The sequence below is a fragment of the Myotis yumanensis genome, unplaced genomic scaffold, assembly GCF_028538775.1.
Source record: "Myotis yumanensis isolate MYYU_CA2020_CCGP unplaced genomic scaffold, mMyoYum1.0.hap1 SCAF_2, whole genome shotgun sequence".
Lineage (NCBI taxonomy): Eukaryota > Metazoa > Chordata > Mammalia > Chiroptera > Vespertilionidae > Myotis > Myotis yumanensis.
Window position 1 is genome coordinate 166,439,314 of NW_027223753.1, and position 20,009 is coordinate 166,459,322.

Genomic DNA, 20,009 nt, shown 5'->3' on the forward strand with positions numbered 1-20,009 from the left:
AAGCATTCGTATTAGGATGTTCCCATACATGAACAGACACTCATGCTAATGTAGGCTGGGAAGTACCTATTTCCATCTCAATGGTCTTGGGAAACTAGGAACTGTCAGGGCAAGAAAATTAAATAAAGACTATATATGATATTCCTGAAAATAAATTCAGTTGAAATAGTAAAGGCTTCTCCTCATAGCTTTCATGTGTTAAATTTTTAAGAAACAAAAAGGCAGTCGAATTTTGGGAAAATAACATAACCAAGGTATTAAACACTGGAGTAAAAATAATTCTGTATCTTCATAGTTGGGCTAATTAAAAAAGATTTAGAGAATCTGCAGATGTAAGATGGGAAAGGTAACATGATTGACATGTTGAGGAAAAAATGGCAAAGTCCTCATTTTTACTCATAAAACTTGAGTTCTGAGGTAGATAGATTAGAGCCCTGAATCTCACTTATTGCCTTGTCCTCCAGGGTCCCAGAAAACCTCGCATCTCTGCTATTTCCATTCTAGTGATGCCACCACAGTCTCATAGTTAGAGAAAACCACCCTGGGCCATTTTTGTGCAGTTAGCTCATTCTGCGTTTTCTAGGTGTATTGCTGCACTATTTATTTTCATAAATATATTCATTTTCCTAAAGGTATTTTTGAGAGAAAGCATATGTTGGAAAGTGCCTAGGCTTGTAACCAGACTTGATATTAAATTTAGATTTTGCTACTCACTAGAATGACCTTGGACAAGTTACATAAAATGACCTTGGACAAGCCTATTTCCTCACCTATATAATGGAGATAACATTGCCTGTGATAATGATGCAAAACTCAAGACATACTGGTTCCTTTGCTCTAGAGCAGTGAATTTCAACCTTTTCCATCTCCCGGCACACATAAACTCATTACTAAAATGTATTTTTTGCAGATCTGACAAAAAATAGGTACAATTACTATTCATTCATACGGGATGGCTATTGTGGTATTGGCTGTCATTTTTAAAATTTGACATTCTCAGGGAAAATACGTCAGTGCCACTGACTAAATAATCGGCTGTTGCATGTTTTAAAAATATTACGGCACACTGGTTGAAATTGCTGCTCTAGATTTAAGTTATTTCATTAATTTCAAAATTTAAAAGGAAAATAAAGTTTCATAGGCTCAATCCTAGGCAAGATATGATACTGACCATTAAAAAGGCTCCAGGGGGATTTGTAGATGGATCTCAAAATGTAAATGGTTAGTGACAGTAACTTCTTTGAGTTCTCTTTAGAATGGGCCCTTAGTTAGGTGTGTTACTATCCCTGGAATGGCTGCAGGTTGTTTCAACAAACATCAGGTACCTCCTTCTCCTGTTAGTGTTCCTCAGGGTAGCTAGGAGGCGGCTTCACAATTGTCACTGGGGGTGTTCTTAAGGCAAAGGTTAGGTGACTTCTGGTTTTTTATATTATAAACTGATTAGTACACAGGGTATTGGCTGCGTTGCACCTGGAGCGTCACTGACTGCAGGTGTGAGAACTTTCACCATAAGCCCTCTAGTAGACAAAGACATTTCTTAACGGAGAAATAGTAAGCACTCCACTTTGTTAATGACTTATGTGAAGATGCATGGAAAGAGATTAAAAACAAAAATGAAACACAACTAAGGGAGCAGAAAAATGGACAGGCTCATCTGTTAAGAGGTAAATTAATTCCAACATCTGCTGGCAGCTGAAGGAAAGAAACAGGTAAGGTCTTGAGTTCTCTTTAACAGAAGGAAAGCAGCATATACATTTGTCTAGAGCAGGAAACTTAGCTGTCACTGAATTATCTAGGAATCTGTTCTTTAATGAACTTAAGTGATATCAGAGACATGTCATTGGGTTTTACTTCTCCAAAGGATACTGTGCATTGTCTTCCAATGGTACAACATACAGCATTTGTGGGTGAAAGCCCCAGGCATGATAGATAAATTAAGAGGTAGGTAAAAGCAACTCCAGGCTATTTGCTTTTTGATGGTTTAGCCTAATTCAGAGATAAACTTGAGTAAAACAAGAAGACCGAGTTAACCTGTTCCCTACATACTTTCACAAATGTTGGCAGTTTCACAAGCTTTGGCAAGCACCACATCATGTAAACCATGACCGTATTTTCTGCAAGTGGCTAAAATTCTCATTTCCACGTTGTTGCTAGGTTGCTATGTGTCACTCCAACAGTGAGCAGCAGAATGGACACGAATCCTGGAGAAGGCACGTCCACATTCTGCCTCGTTTCACACATCGAATGATCAACGAATATTAATAAGCATCACTTATGAACATAGTTCTAGGAGGAATAGAATATGAGAAATGGGGGAATCAGGTGATATACAGAACTCAGTGATCTTTAAGGTTACTTGCAGTGTTAAGACTCAGTTATGACTTTTTAGTAAGCCTCATGTATAACTAACTGAACATGTTGGCATCATTAGTGAAAATGCTGACAATAGCAGCAAAATGTAATTTAAAAACATTTTTGATATATTTTATTAAAAGACAACACCACCAAAATGTTTTGACAAGTATCAAGACAGGAAAGAAGGCATTGTGTGACCATATGATTACAACTGTGAAATGTGAGGCCCATGAAATTAATGCACCGAGATAGAAGAGCCGCGCTGAGAGGCTTGCTATACCATGAATTTGGTTATACTGCGGGGTCCAATGTGACTGTAGGTGCAGAGGTGTCTCTGTCTCTCTCTTCCTCCCTCCCTCATTAAAACAGAGAACTCTTAAAAGATGCTCTCTTTGGATAAGATCTTTAATTACTAATCTACACAAATGACCTTCAAATAGGTACAACATACAGCATTTGTGGGTGAGAGCCACAGGCACAGGCAAAAGATAAGTTGCATTAACATCTACATGTAGTATGAAGGTTTTAAAAAAAAAAATACAAAGTTCACTCACAGTGACAAGTAAAAACAAGGTTGTTTTAAGAATTTAAACATAGTCATGATTGTTCAAAAGGTAAGCATATTTGTAAGCACATTTCCATACGGCTAAAGGGCCTGAAACTATAGCTTATGCTCAGCCTAGAGAATTGAGATAAAAAGCATTACTTTGATCCCCTTTACTGGAAAACTAAAATACCATATTTCTTTACACACACAAATCAATCTAAAATAAATAAATATAAAATGATTAACTAACTAAGGGATTTATCTTTTAAAGCTACATCCTGAGTGTTATCGTATGTAAAGTTCCCAAATCTTAAGGTTAGGAAGCTCCACTCTCTGCAATGTTCCCTACTCACTTTTACTCTATTCATTTGCATTTGGAGGCTGTTGTGGGAAGGAGTCTGTTGGAGCAAAGGCTGGAAAACGGGGATAATACAAAGAGAGCAGACAATTAAGCTACTAAAAAAGGGCGATTGCTCCACCTACAAGTACAGCTCAGATGGTTCAGCCACAAAGCACAAGAACCTGTTTCCCACTGTGCACTGCCTCTAGGCTGACTGTTTAAATCGAGACCCTGACTGAGTACATTTTAGATATAATTTATTTCCAGTTGTTCAGTCTTCCATACACAGCTTTGTTCATGCTATTTTCCGGCAAATCCGGACATGAAAAACAAATAATTCCTAGTCTAGTTGGAATTTAACTTCTGTACATTGGATTTCTGAAGTGATTTGTTTAAATCTGAATCATTTGTAATTTTTGAACTACAGACACAACACAGAGAATTTACTGTTGAGAATCATAATTTTATTTTCTTATTAACATCTGCTTTTAATAAGTACCTAGCTTCCAAAAAAAAAAAAAAGCATGCTTAGTATGAGATCAGCAAAAAAGAAAATATATATAATTATCCATGAGATATGTCATATTACTGAGGAGGATGGGAAAACGTCTGGACTCCTGTATGGGATTTTTAATAATATTCATTTTTATCATCTATTTATATATTTAAATTACAAATACTGATCTCAAAGAAATAAGGTCACCCAACCCCCTTTCTTAAATTTATACAAGCGGATGGGCTATAAATACTTAACATCAGCCCTTTTCTTGGGAGAAATCAGTGGAAATGCAAATGAGGGAATTTTTTCCTATCTAGAAATAAATATGGTCCTATTTCCTTTTTGATTCAGAAACAGATTTGTAGTTGTAAAGTTCTTGTACAACTACAAAAGAATTAATAATTGCATGTCAGCTTCAATGCGGGGTTTACCTACTGGCCAGCACTAGTTGGCGGAAGTTAACTAGGAAGGTCATCTCACAGGGGAGCCCCCTTCCCTTTCACCCAGGATCCCTAAATCTAAGACAGGAAATGTTCTTGACCACTCCTCTACCAAATAACAATGTACATGCTGCCAGCTGCTGAAAGCTGGGTCTGCCATGCTCAGGAAACAGTATAAAACAAGTGTTTATTGGACTACATTTCTGTCCTTTGTGATTATCCTTCAAACTTGCATATTAAGTATCAGATCTTGAGAGAGATCATGATGAAGGACGTATTGATGTTAAATTAAAAAAAAAAAAAAATGCCGGGTGTCAAGGAACTGTTACCAAAACATAATTCCAAAAAAAGTTGTAAAATTAAGTAAACTGTAAAAAACTGTCTCACAATGGGCCTTGTTATTAGAATAATAAAGGTAATGAGATGGCAGCAAAGAGCAGAGTTAAATGAGAAAGACACTTTAAATAAAAAATGGCTTATTTTTTTGCTTTAAAGCTCTTTAGCCAATAAGAAATATTTATAAAACATGAAAATGCTGTGAGGGTGTTATTGTAATTGACTTGCAATAAATTAAATTTTATATTTTCCTTTAAATGTTCAGTCAAGAGGGGGATGGCCAACATTATTCTAATTGTTGAAATAATTTCTATTTAAAATAGTCAGATGAAAGAAGGCCTTTTCCTGATGCCTAGGTGAAATGTTTGACAATAGTCTAAATGTAATTAGTCAATTGATTATTCTTAATCTTCCCTATCCTGTGTCACAACCCAATAGCTCTGTCAACAGGTAAAAAAAAAACCACTGTTAACAGAAAGCCTAGCTTAAGTATACAGCATCCAAAATGAATGGATTTCAAATAGATACAGAGAGTACAAAAACATCAGCTGACTCAAATAGGTAAGCTGCTAGTGCCTGGGCTTCTCAGGCAGCTCTCTAAACCAGTGGTTCTCAACCTTGGCTGTACATTAGAATCACCTGGGAATCTTTTTAAAATCCTGATTTCTGGGCCTCATCCTCCGGAAATTCTGTTTCTTTGTTATGGGGTGAGGCCACAACATTAGTAACAAAGAAACAATTTCCGGAGGATGAGGCCCAGAAATCAGGATTTTAAAAAGATTCCCAGGTGATTCTAATGTGCAGCCAAGGTTGAGAACCACTGTTCTAAACTGTCAAGGCAGGGTTGAAATCTTTCACTGAAAGTTCGTGGAATTATAATCCAAATCACCTGATTTGAGGGGCTCTCATTAGTTTTCTTCCATGTGACAAATATAAACTGAATTATTGTGGTCAAAGAGTTTCTGGATATAGAACATTACAGATACAGACAACTTAGCGGGTTACCATCATTTTATATACAGTTGATAGCTTTTAGAAAATTTCTATAAGTTTTATTTAAAACACCTAGCATTCTTTTTCTGGCAAAGAAACTGACATGGAGTAACATCAGCTAATGAATTAGTTGAACTAGTGCCACCACAAATGAAACAACAGGCAGGAGAGCAAGTTTCTTATCTTTAAGGACTGAACCTAATGGTCATACCACTTACATTACCCCAATTTGTCACTTCAATACAATAAAATAGGATGCTAATGCCATTTACCCTGCTCTTCTGTTCAAAAGGCAGCTGGTGGTTTAGGTGCCTCTAACACACATGAATGATTTTTACCCCATGACTTTATTTTATGTTTGGAAAGGTGGGATAGCAGAAGGAAAAAAGGCAGGAAAAAGACTTTGGAGTTTTCTTTCTTCATATATGCCAAGGTGATGATATAATAAGTAGGGTTCTGTAAAAATAAACACATTTGATAATTTTAGGTCTGGGGAGACATTACTGAATGATCATAAAAATATCAAAGCTTAACTGTCTAAGTTTGCAATGTGCTAGTTTTATTAAATTTAAAATATCACCTACTATAATGAATATTAATTTCATCAAACATTATATATGAATAAAAAAATACTGAAGTTAATTTCTTAGAGAAAGAAGTAAAAACATAGCATATTAAAACTGATCAGTAGGAGGAATAGAATCTATGTATGATTGTGATGGGAATAAAGATTTTCAGCAAATATCGGAATTAGCTATTTACTTAAAATAAGCAGAGGAACTCAACACATGTTAAAACTACCATTGAGAAACTATTCTTTAAGATGCTTGGTAACTTTTATAAAATGATTGGGATAAAGCAAGGCTACCGTTTTGCCAGAGTTATTCTTTTAAATGGATTTGCAAGATACATTAAAATCTATAATCTTTCTAATTCATAGATATTTGTAATAGTTCACAGAGTCATACTTCCCAAGGGATGAGAAGGGCCTTAGAAACTACAGACAAGTAGGGAACAAAGAAAGTCGGATGGTTTCTGTGTACAAATACCATTGCCGCCTGGCTCTTTGGATTGCAGTGGCCTGCACTTGGGACAGACACTGTGGCAAGTAAAAGGCTTGTTCCAGCAGCAACAGTAACTCTAGCTGTCACACTGACCATCTGAGGGATGGGACTACTGTGTAAAGCACTGGCTGGCTTTTCATTAAAAAAGACAGAAACGTAGCTTATATTTTTAATGGGGTTTCTGTGACATACATGACTTCCCAACCCCCCAAAACAAATTTGTAAACAAACAAACAAAACAATCAAGTGAACTTGGCGCTGAAGAGAATTTCCAAATCAAGAAGGCTGTCAAAATGTTTATCTCTAACATTAACTATTGCTAGTGATGGTGATGACAAAGGAGATATCATAACACTTTATGATTTTTTAAAAAAATTTTCATACACTGAAGTTGTGTAAAACTTTTACAAACATAGACACTTAAAAACAATGAATTATTTTTGGCTTGTGTTAAAGATGATTGGTATTTAGTTTCTAGATATGTTTTTGTATACATCTGCTCATCTGTCTTAACTTATGAGACCAATAAAACAAGTAATAAAGCTGTACTCCAAAGCTCTCTAACTTCTTCCTCTCTCATTCATTGCTGGTGTACTGCTGGATGGAGCTGCGCTTCCCTTTCTCACCTGCTTTCATAAACAGGTTACCCCAACAGCACAGGAAAGCAGGTCCTTTTCTGAACTGAGAGCAGCTAGGGAGGGACTCCTTCACATTTCTGTACTCCTTCCAGTTCTTGACTGTGTTACACAGGCTGCTTAGGATAAGGCTCACAATAAAATGATTATATCCTATACTAGAGGTCTGGTGCACAAAATTCATGCACGAGGTTGGGGGGGGGGGTGTCCCTCAGCCTGGCCTGAACCCTCTCAAATCTGGGACCCCTCACGGGATGTCTGACTGCTGGTTTAAACCTCTCACAACCCGGGACTGCTGGCTCCTAACTGCTCGCCTGCCTGCCTGCCTGTCTGATCGCCCCTAACCCCTAATTGCCCCTCACCACTCTGCCTGCCTGCCTGCCTGCCTGATCGCCCCTAACCCCACTGCCTGCCTGGCTGACCGCCCCTAACTGCCTCTGCCTGCCTGCCGGCCTGATTGCCCCTAATTGCCCCCTTGCCGGCCTGATCGCCCCTAAACTCTTCTGCCTCAGCCCCCAGCCTAAGCCGCAGTCTGGCTTCCCTCTGCTGGAGGCGACCTGGCCGATCAGGGGAAGGCGCCATCCCCATCACCCTGCTGCTGTCTCCACTGGCAGCCACCATGGCTGCCTGAGCCTCGGGCCTCGCAGCTGGGCGCAGCTGTCTGAGCCTCAGGCCGGCCCTGGGGAGCGGCAGCCGCCATCGGCGGCTTGCCTGAGCCTTGGGCCGGCCCTCCCAGCAACAGCTGCCATCCACAGCTTGCCTGAGCCTCAGGCAGCCGCTGCAGCTTTGTCTAGAAGACATCTGCCCTAATTAGCATATTACCCTTTTATTAGTATCCTAATATATAAAAGCCCTGGGTCGCAACGACCAGTCACGACCGAGGCTCGACCAACCAGAAGTCAGTCCTTCAGTCAGCCCTGGGATGCTGTAGCAACCCAGGGCTGACTGCTTCTGCTGCAGGCACAGTGCCCCAGCACTGACTGCTGAGGGGGCTGCGAATCAGGGCCAGAGAAAGGCCTGAAGAGAGAAGCAGGGACTGATCCGTTGCCTCTTTGGCAGCTTTTGATCAGCACTTGCCTCTCTCTTTCTCTCTTCTGGCCAGCAGCCACACCTCCATTTCTCTCCAGGCCTCCACCAGGGCAGCTGATCAGCCCTGCCTTTCTATCAGGCCCTGTTAATAGGCCTAGAGACGCTGACTGGCATAGAAACCTACCAATCAGAACCAAATCGGGGTGAAGTGTGAGGAACCAATGGCTGCCTAGGAGGCGGAGCTTTTGATGCTGACTGGCATAGAAACCGACCAATCAGAACCAAATTGGCCAGCTGAGGAGGGCAGTTGGGGGCGATATCAGGCCTGCAGGGGAGGGCAGTTGGGGGCAAGATCAGGCTGGCAGGGTAGGGCCATTAGAGGTGAGATCAGGCTGGCAGGGGAGGGCAGTTGGGGCTAACCAGGCTGGCAGAGGGGGACAGTTGGGGGCAAGATCAGGCCAGCAGGAGTGGGCAGTTGGGGGTGAGATCAGGCCAGCAGGGGAGGGCAGTTGGGGGCGAGGTCAGGCCGGCAGGGGAGGGCAGTTGGGGGAGAGATCAGGCCGGCAGGGGAGGGCAGTTAAGGGCTATCAGGCAGGCAGGCAGAAGCAGTTAGGAGTGATCAGGCAATCAGGCAGGCAGGCAGGCAGGTGAGCAATTAGGAGCCAACTAGATTGCGAGAGGGATGTCCGACTACCGGTTTAGGCCCGATCCCAAGGGTTCCCCGATTGGAGAGGGTGTGGGCTGGGCTGAGGGAACCACCCCCTCTGCACACGAATTTCATGCACCAGGCCACTAGTAAATAATAAAAGCCTAATATGCTAAGTGTCCGGTCGTCCATTATGCTATGGCTGCTCAACTGCTTGCTATGACGTGCACTGATCACCAGGGGGCAGACGCTCCGACCGGTAGGTTAGCTTGCTGCTGGGGTCCAGCTGATCGGGACTGAGCGAGATGGGCCGCACATGCCCTGGAGCCCTCCCGCGGTCCCTCCCCAGCTGGCCAACCTCCCACTTCCCTCCCCGGCCCCGATTGTGCACTGATGGGGTCCCTTGGCTTGGCCTGTGCCCTCTCGCAATCGGGATCCCTTGAGGGATGCCGGAGAGCCAGTTTCGGCTTGATCCCAGGAGCTGCCACCTGGTGGTCAGTGTGCTCCCACAGTCAGAAGCCGAGCTCACAGCTGGCGAGTGCAGCGGTGGTGGTGGGAGCCTCTCCCGCCTCTGCAGCAGTAGGACATCCCCCGAGGGTTCCTGGACTGCGAGAGGGCACAGGCCGGGCTGAGGGACCCCAACAAGTGCATGAATTTTGTGCACCCGGGCCTCTAGTATTTTAAATAAATAATAATCTCTTAATCAGAGCATTTTCCCTTTCTCCACTTCTTTATAAAAGCAAAAGACCTATTAATTATAATTCTTCAGTGATAATTAACAATTGACTATGCTACTAAGAAAAGTTTTTCGATATACAATATTTTAATTGGGACATACTTATAATGCCAGACTACAGAATTAGCTTAGAGAATCCACATATAAAAGAGTACTAAATTCTAAGTTACTTTAAACAGGAAAAAGGTTTATCTAAATGTTTTAAACATAAGAGAATAAGAATAAGAATAATTAATGAAATCCTTAGTCAAGCCAAATAAAGAGATTTGCAGGTAACAAATAATTATCCATCAAATATGAACAAAGGGGAATAAAATATGAGCGCTAGAGTTCAATTCTTTACATGCAGAAAATTTATGAGCCACCTGCTATTATAAAATATCTTAATTTGTTCACTTTATTCTGTTCAAAACCAGGTCTAGAGAATATTTTTAGTTCAGCTCAAAGAAAATCAAGTTATTAAAAAAACATTACACATGAAATTTAGAGGTTCCTACCATTCAAATTATTATTAAGGAGCAAGTAGGATATAGTCGAGAAGAATGATAAACTATTAAAATAAGTTTAAAGTATAAGTTTTGCATTTAGTCAGTACAGTATAGAAAGAGGACTTTTACTCACTTATTACAATTCACTTCTCCTGATGGAGAGCTTCAATGAAAGCATCAAGTTTTTCTTGAATTTCTCTAACTTTCTCTGTGGAGATAGAAAGAGATAGTAACTGAGAAACAAATTTACCTTTCATAGGCATCACAAATCATAGAAGATAATCATTCAATAAATGACCTGGGATACTCTTAACTGTTTGGAAAATGCCTTTATCACAACACACCACCTTATATCCACATGGCCTGTAGTAGCAGCTCTCAAAACCTTTTTGGAAAGGGGGGATGGGGTTTATAAAAGACCCTTTTGAGATTCTAATGAAAGCTATGGAATCTTACACAGAAAAATGCACAAACAAATCTATAATAATAAAAGTGTAATATACTAATTAGACCAGATAGCTGAACAACCTTCTGGACATTCTTCCGGATGAAGCCACGGCTGCGAGGGCCGAGGCAAGCCACTGCAGCTGCGAGGGCCTAGCCCCTTGAATGAATTTCGTGCATAGGGCCTCTAATAAATAAATAAATGTATATATATTATCATGTATATCATTTTTAAGTTTTCAGATTCTCTGAAGTCTGACCAAAGACTCACAGTCAGCAATATCTGGAACAAAAAGGAAAATATAAAATAATGTAACTATTTTTAAAAATTAAAAGAGAATACAGGTATTTAACTGTTCTTGACTGGGAAATGACTTTCTAGGTATAAAGTAATGGGAAGAATTACAAAGAAAAAGATCCACTAAAATGTACACCTATATGTCAAAATGTCCCAATATTAAAAGACAAAAGAAATTGTAGAAAATATTTGCAACAAACATGAAAAGGGTAATAACACTTTAAAATACATGCAAAAATGTACCATTCGAGCTGTGAATGAAGAAAGGGTTAGAACAACAGAGCCACTAAAAACAGATTTACATATTTTATTTTATTATTTTATTTTGTTTTGATGTTCATGGACTTCCAAAATCTATAAATTCTCTATGAAGTGTAAAGATTTCCTTCACAAATGCAAACTATTCACGGAACATGCCAATCTCCTAGCATTATATATGGAAAAGTTGTGATTTATTCTACTTTGCTGCTAACTTAATCATGCAACTCTTATTTTAAAATATAGGTTACAATTTAACCAATCAGTGGGAATTAACAAGTGAAGTGACTTGTTCAAAGCAGTGATGTAGGGGAAAAGATGCAAAGCATCTACTTTAGATCTACAGAAAAATCATATAAAACATTAATAGTCAACATTTACATTTTTACATTAAAGATAGAGAGTATTCGTTTTTACTAGTGAGTCAGTACATGTGATAAGCAGCCAATAAAAAAAAAAGTCCTTTATATGACTTCCTATTAGCATTACAGGAACTCAACAAAGCCTATCATGGTTGCATATAAAGAGCATAGTCTTCACAGTCGTTTTCCAGTCATTTAACAGTTCTAATTCTTGGTATTTTAAGATGAGCACAAAACCTATAGAAAAAAAAAACCCCTATTGTTTTAATCAAATTATTCAAGGAGAAAATATGGTAATAGTATTCACAAAGGCAGCATTAACTCCTTATATAAAAATTAAACTAGACAAATTAGGAAAAATAATTGCAACCCATCTCCTGGAAGTTTAGCCTGTATTTTTTGTTAGTCTGTACTATTTTTTAACCAATTGTCAAACCAGTAAGCACACTTCCTTTCTCAAAATAAGGCCACATTCTTATCTTTAAAATGAATTCATCTAGTTGCTTAGAAACAGCGTCACTGATTTTCCTCAATGAATACTTAGAGAGGTCCGCATAGTACAGTGCATCAGTTAAAGAATTTTAAAAAGTGGGGGAAGGGTAGGAGAAAACTGTGTTTTGCATACTGTCTCATAGAATTCTAGAAATGTACGAAGTCTTTAAAAAAAATCATCTAGCTTCAACAGCACAACACATGGAAATCTAAAACAGGTGTTTAGAACCGCAGCAGCTTCTCTAAGCATTCACCGAGAACTGTTTCTGCTTGGGAAGCTGGATTGCATGAGGAGAGGAACTCTGATTCTATTTGCCCCACGATCTGAGTACAATCAGGGAGCTGCAGGCCAGCTCTAGCCATCCCTGTGCCCTGCCAATGCCTTCCATCCTCAGGGGACAGACAATCGGTGAGAGGCTGGTACAGGAGCATCCCTCACAAGAGACTTTCAGAGCAACATCTATTTGTATTGAAAGGGACCAAGAGCCACTTTGACGGCAGGTGTCTAAATCAAATATGAATTCTCCCGAAATTAGAGATAAGCCATGTTGTTTTCTAAATGAAAGTAAAAGGAGTATTTAACTGTTATATAAATACCACAGAGTAAAAAATTTCCAAATTCCCCATAAAAAGCTGTTTTTACTAATATTTTACAATGAGAGTATCAGGACATTGTATCACCATACCCTGAGACCTCAAGAATGACACAAAGGACAATTAGTAAGATTTTAGGAAGTAATGGGGGGAAAGAGGAGGAGAGTGGAAGGAAATGTTAAAAAAAAGAATAATTGTGATAAATGTTTTATTTAGTCCTTTTAACACTAAATAAAAATTTCATTTCTTTGTTCATTCCTTTGCCTATACAATGTACTTAATGGAGTGACGTGGACACAGATGATCTCCTGCCTCTGAGCAGCATTCCTTGCTTACTCCCCACCCTCCTTCCAAGTCTATCAAGTGTCTGCTATGTTTGGGTGATTTCAAAGCCCACCTTCTTTTGGTCCTCATACAGCTCTGCAGGTACTGGTGCCAAAGTGGAGAACATTAAGTCTGAGAGTTGCCTGTCCTGTTCCTCTGAATCAGAAACACACACTAGACCTGCTGCCACATGTGCACTCTAAGCGGTAACAAAACGAAGGCTATTATTTCCAGTGTATTTGTTAGAAGTTTGTGTTTTATGTGAAATAAGACATGTTTTAGTAAAAACTATGGAATTGAATAGTTACTGAGCACCTCCTAGGTTGTGCTATGGCTAGGGATGGCTAAAAAACCATATAAAACATTATCATCCCCTGAGGAATATTGTCACCTCTTGAGCAGATTAGATCTATACACATTAGGAGAAACTCCTGAGAACAGTATGTGTGGGAAACTGGACCCCCAAAACTTCAGCATCCTCAGTATCTACAACAATGTCTGACTCAGTATACATGCTCAATAGATATTGATAAATGACAGTTTCAAAAAAATATAGCATAGAAAATAAGGGCTATCGGTTATCAAGAAACAAAACAACTTGACAGGCTTCCTGGACATTACAGCAGTGACCAAGAGGGCAGAAGCCATGACCACAGGAGCTGGAGCAAGCCTGGGAGTAGGAGGCAAGGTCCTCAGGGACAATGAAGAGCAGGACAAGCTGGTGGGTCACCTGAATCACATGAGCAACACTAAACAGAATCCTCAGTGGAAAAAAAACACACGTCAAATTAGAAACAGGATTATTCCTCACATTTGAATTCATTCATTTTAAATTCTGATATAAGTTTTCAGCACTGTCTTATGCTATCCACTGCACAGAAAACTGAATTATCCATAAAAATCAAGGTTGAATGTTAGCAATTAAAACTTTCTACTTTCTGATCCTTCTAAATTAATGTCTCAGTGATTAGTGTTTTCAAATCCCCAAATCTTATTGTATTTAGCTATTTCACCATTAGAAATTACTTTCCCACAGAAATGTGTACAGTTTACCATGACTAATTATAAAGCAAACTCCCTTTTCTGTTAAATATTTGTACTAAATATTTATAGTTGGAGAATTCCTGTAAAATTTGTGATTTACTTGATAAATTAAACCTACTCAGGAAGGGATTAAGATACTGCTATTTCTGTTTCACTGAAATAGCCAATTCTACATACTGTGAATACAGAGTCTACTTTCCATTTATCCAATGTTTACCTAAAAGATGAACAATTTCAAACATCAATTCATTGTGCTTCTTGATTGAGTCATGAATATTCCTATAATCCCCAACTCATAAACCGTCAGCCTCAGTGAATGAAGTTCCTTCCTTTTTTCTTTTCTTCACATGATTTGACACTCATTCATGGTTTGGGTCTCTTTATCACCACATGAAATGATACTGCTACTCTCAAATTCTTTTTGAGTCTTCTGACATTCGTCCCAAGAGTCTCAAATATAGACTAATCTGTAATTAGGTTTTGAATACACTGTGAATACCAAAAGGCCAATCCCAGGAGAAGGTTCACTTCAGTGGTTAATAACAGTTTAGAACAGGAACAAAGAATCACACACAAAACATTACTACATGCACTGAGGTAAACCTTTTACAACTTTTGATGTTTTTAAAGAAAGCATAAAGAAACAAGCTGCAAACTTACTGATGCAGTGGACTTTACGCAAACCACACATCTGAGGATCCTAATGTGCCTCAACCCAACAGTTTTATAACATGTTGCACACACTTTGTAGCAAGCTTGAGGACACCTTGTAGGTGAGATTCTGCTGTGAAAAGTTATTCACTAAAGCATGGAAAATTAAAGGAACATTTCTTATTATGTACCATATGTTCTTCCTGAAAAGGCTTGCTTTTTATTAGACCATTATACTATATTAGTAAGTGCTCTTTAGAAAGTCAGTATTTAAAGGAATCATATAGGGTACAGGGAAACAAAGAAAGAAAACAACAACAACAAAAGGTGAATAAGAGATCAGAACCAAGATTCTCAAAACTAACTCAAAATCTTAGATTTAGCACAAGGAGGAATGTGCACGTTTTACAGTGAATGAAAGGAAGAACCAAAGAGATAGTCAAAGGTGTACTAAATCTAACACTTATCTTCTCAATCTTGGCCCTGTAGTTATTTTCCCCCTACAAACACACACACTTATTTTTAAACAGACTCATTAATGAAGACAAACAAGATTACTGCTTATTACAGAAGGAGGCTTCATTTCCTATGTTCTGGAAAGCTACTTGAGATTGGGATGGTCATTTCAAAGTTGGGTGGGGTCCCAGACTTATAGGGTGTCTGTGAAAATGGTAACAGAGTCTCTGGGTTATTTCCATTGCTTCAAAAGTTCAAATGAAAATCTTTGTTTGGGCTAGAATTACATCTACTTGCATAATAATCATTTGGTATAAGTTCATTATTGTAGACAAATCTCTAAAACATAGACTTTACAGGCTTATACAATAATGAAAGGTGTTTGATGGAAAAAAGGTTATATAAATCCTGGTCTAACACCCCCAAATAATAAAAAGGTTAGTTATTTTACCTGATTTTTATAAAGATAAAACAATGTATTAAAAGGTATACAATCCTGTGATCATATTAACTGTTTCGAGTATCAGCTTTGCCTTTAACTTTATGACCGTAGACAAGTCACAGTCCTAGTTTCTTTATCTATAAAATGAAGGAATCTGTTAGAAGAATCCAAAGCCCATGTTACTTTCAAACTTAGAACTGACAGGTACTATTCTAACTGATCATGTTTTAATTGTATCTTTTAAAACTTGTTTATTATCTTTTGTTTATTACTTAATATCTTTTTAAATTTCATGTTAAGCTCCTAGTGAAAAATGCAACCACAAATGACAATATTCTCACAGGGCTATATAATTCAATTTAGAGAGATCGGTTTTATACTGCCTTTTCCAGAAATCAATGTGGGACTGCTTGTCTGAATCATATACTTACAAAAAGTCTGCCATTTAAAATCACTCAGCCTAGCACAGCACTTGCTATGTAATAGATGCCCATGAATATTCATAGTTCATTCATTCATTGTTGAGTGATCTGATTTAACCAGTACTTAATTCAAACATTAAAGGTAATTATTTAAAAAATTTGCTATTTTCAAACCCCCAAACAATAGGATTTAGGGAAGAAAAGAGCTGCCATAAAGAAAGTCTGTGAGGTAAAGTATAACTTATGTCTACTCAATATATAAAAAGCTCAAAGTGACTTATGAATAAATTTAGCTTTTTTTTTTAACTCTTAATTGTAAGCATTTCTATCAAGCACCTTTTGGCTAATATAATCAAAACCTCTTAAAATACATTCTTAATATTTTTAAGTCGAATTCTCCAAAAGATTTCAGTATGGATGAACATAGAGTAGCCTAATACTCAGCCTTTATATTGGTTAGGTCCTTCAACTTTCCTAAGTAGATGGCAACCCTAATTTCGTTCAGCTAACTATAGTATTAATTCTTATATATCTGCCCATAACTGACAAAGAGTAGCACCATTCCAGGTTTGTCAATGTCAATGAGTGTAAACCTTGAACTTTTTGCTACTTGCTACTTTCTAAAAGTCTCAGCTGTAAGAAATATTATTTATGGAATATTAGATGGGATATGAATAATTCATCTATTTCTCTAAGATTTATATATTTCATCTTTAGATCAGCCACACCAAATAGCTATGTATCTGAACTGCATCATTTTGATTTTGCTCAGAATTGCTTATGTTATTTGCTGACATTGAGAACATGAAAGAGCCCCATAAAATTCATGATTATATACAGCCATCTGATTCACTATATCATATAACTCAGTGTTATGAGGACTGATAAACTTCTCTCAGGTGTGTGTTCTGGGGATACCTATGTTTCATCTACGCAACTGCTATGTTGTTGTTTGAGTTACCATAAATCATGTAATCCACTTTGCTTTCCATTTTTGTCTCAGTCCCTAGGAACCGCAGGGCTAAATTTGTAGCATACTTATAGCAAAGTATCTAGAACCCTTGAGCATGTATTTTGAGGGGGTACCAACCTTACCCCAAATTTCACTTGCCTGGATTTTATCTTCCCTTCCATTTAACTTTTCCATTTTTACCTTTTGCACAAGATAGGTCTTTGTAAGCTGCCTCAAATCCTTTTTTAGGATAAGGCAGGAAATTAATAAATAAACTATCATGCTAGTTTGAGGAAGATATTATGACTAGGTAGCTGCTTCATATAATATACTCTAATAGTCTAAAAGTGGTCTTTTTATACTGGTAATCATTTTTATGCCAGTTATTCAAGAATATTTGGGGGGTATATTTGTTATATGTAAACTTCTATGAATATATCTGCATGGGAGAAAAAATAAATTAATATCTGCTCAATTCTTAGAAACCAATGATAAGTATCTATACTTAAAAGTATTTATTTTCAGCAACAGAAGATTCACGATTGGGATTCATGACTGTCTTTTAAATGTAAAAGTTAGATTGATTCTACCTTAAGATTGTAAGTCTACTGTGAATTATTTTATTCTGTACCCAGTACATAAAATGCTCCATATTAGTTACATATATTAACACAAAATGTGGCGGGGGAAAAAATCTTTTAAAGATGTTTTACTTGCTAACTCGTTAATAATACATTGTTTTATTTTCTTCAACAAAAGTTCAAATAAATACACTATCTCAAAATGAACACATTCTTTTGTTCCTGTTGAACAATCTAAGTATCAATACAATTTTTAAAATATGATTAAGGTAATTAATTGGGAAAGCTTTAGCCTAATGACCAGTAAAATAGTCAGTTCCAATCGAGGTTTTAAAATAATCCATCATTTTTTCTTTTCTATTTTCTATCCTTATAAGTACCGCGCGCTAACCGATTGCGCCACTGGAGCCCCCCTATTTTCTATCCTTAAAAGTATATTTTATCCTGAATTTTGTTAGAAAAGTTGAAATACTTTAAGAAAAGGAAAACCACCCAGGCAGCCCTTAAAGAGACAGGACATCATTTATCACTTGCAAAGACAGATTTATAAGAAGAGGGCCCCTTCTGTTCCTTTAAGGCTGCAAAACAGATGGGAAGTGAATGGACAGTCAATGGGACAAGAAAACACATGCTGCTGTATGTATGTTCCCAGCATAAGAAAGAGGTCAAGATTGTAACTGCATGACTGGGTCCTGGAAAGGGTCTTTCTTCAAGCTGTTACAAAGACAAACGCTGTTCCTCATCCCGCTGTCAAACTGTTATAAATATTGGTTTGTCAAAAGGCCTTCAGTGCTGAAGCTTTAAAAAGGAGGCGAGACAGATGAATGAATTATGAGAATGATTCTTAAACAGTCAACTCATTAATGTAATTTTAAAAGTAAAAGAAAATAATACGAAAACAGAATGTAATTCTGATTTATGAACCAAGCTAAAACTTTATGAAAAAATATGGAATTAAAAAGCTATAGGCCTTAATAAAGTTAAGTGATAAAAAAGCAAAAATGAAATACAATTATATCTTTTAAATAAGATGCTGCATTAGTACAAAATATTATTAAACTTATCACAAAAATTAACAGGCATTCATGTTTCCTGAGCTTGATTTCATAAGTTTTCAGTTATTTCTCACAATAACCTTGTAAGGAGGTATCATTACTGATACTGGTTTCAGAGCCTTCACAATAAGGGTCAAAGGAATGAAAATAACTTCAGAATTAATTCCACATATTTATTAATTTAGAAAGTCACCTTTAAATTTTAAGTCACCATTTTTTCTATAGAAAAGGGAAATAAAAATATTGCAATAGCAATTAAGAATACATACATAGATTTATCAATCTGGGTTATCCTTTATGAAGAATCACACCATTACATGTCTTTAGGAGACAAATTCATTGTCCTAGATACTTAATAATTAGTTTACCTAGGAGAGTAGGCTCTAAAATTAACACAGTGAAAATAATATAAGAAAGGAAGCAAAATTATATGAACTTGGTTATCCATAGTCACCCACAAGAACAAGCCCAAAGACTAAAGATGAACAAAATTCCAAAACAAATCTAAAAATATACCATCTCTAACACATGTGGTTAGTCCCAGCCTTGACATAAATATGAGTATCAATTTCCCCATCTGAACAATGGGGATAATACCTTACAAGCCTCAGGCCTCTACAAGGTGCATACATGGACAAACATAACACATTTTGTCAAGTGTACAGCTCTCGACAAATGTAAAGGACAGATACTGAGTCCTAAGCAGGATTTGGATTCCAAAGTACCAAATCAGACAGTTATATGAAAACTAGAGGCCTGGTGCATGAAATGCATGCATGGGTAGGGTCCCTAGGCCTGGCCTGTGATCAGGGCTGATCAGGTTCCTGCCTCCCCGCCTCCTCCTTCCCATGCCACCTGTGTGCTGCCACCACACAGTTTCCCCCTCCTCCCTGCCTTCCCCTTCCCTCGCTCCCTCAGAGCCCCACAGCCACAGCTGGTCACCCCCCATGTTCCACGCTGTTCCCTGGTGATCAGCACATGTCATAGCAAGCGATCGCACTCCTAGTCTCCCGATTGAACTCCGGAGGGGACACTCTGCATATTGGCCATATATATATAGATCTCTCTCTCTCTCGCTCTCTCTCTCTCTCTATATATATATATTTCCTATTCATTGCTTTCTCTTCATTGCCAGCAATCTTAGAGAAACAATTTAAGTAGAAATGAGAATAAAAAATTACAAACTTAAGAATTGAGGGATATTAAAAGTGGAAGTAGCAGGCAAACATTCAAAGGTTTCCTGTTTAAAAGAGAATTAAGATCAAAAGTAGCTAGAATACATAGAAGAATCAATCCAACAGGTTTAAGCTGCGAATGACTTGAACATTTTTAAAGAAAGGAGAGACATAAAGAAGGTACAGGCATACGTAGGAAGAGCCAGGTCCTGAATACAGGCAGGAATTAACTTTCAAAAGAGGGTAATTTTCAGTACATGTTCTGCTACAAAATAGCCTTGGTATACCGGACCTATTTAAAGTAACTGGTACTATAGATTTTATTTTTACTAATGCTGCTTTTCCTCTCAG

General features: G+C 37.9%; 1 protein-coding gene across 4 annotated transcripts in view; it reads right to left on the reverse strand.

Moving 5' to 3' along the window:
- Positions 1-2,742: 2,742 nt before the first annotated feature.
- Positions 2,743-20,009, reverse strand: part of OPA1 (OPA1 mitochondrial dynamin like GTPase) — a 95,700-nt gene continuing 78,433 nt past the window's right edge. For all 4 annotated transcript variants that reach the window (XM_070406543.1, XM_070406546.1, XM_070406544.1 and 1 more), the window contains 2 exons: positions 10,242-10,316; positions 2,743-5,966 (listed from right to left, as the gene is read on the reverse strand). In XM_070406543.1, the coding sequence (XP_070262644.1) occupies positions 10,252-10,316 (65 nt within the window). In that variant the 3' untranslated portion in view covers positions 2,743-5,966; positions 10,242-10,251. The remainder of the gene's footprint in view (positions 5,967-10,241; positions 10,317-20,009) is intronic.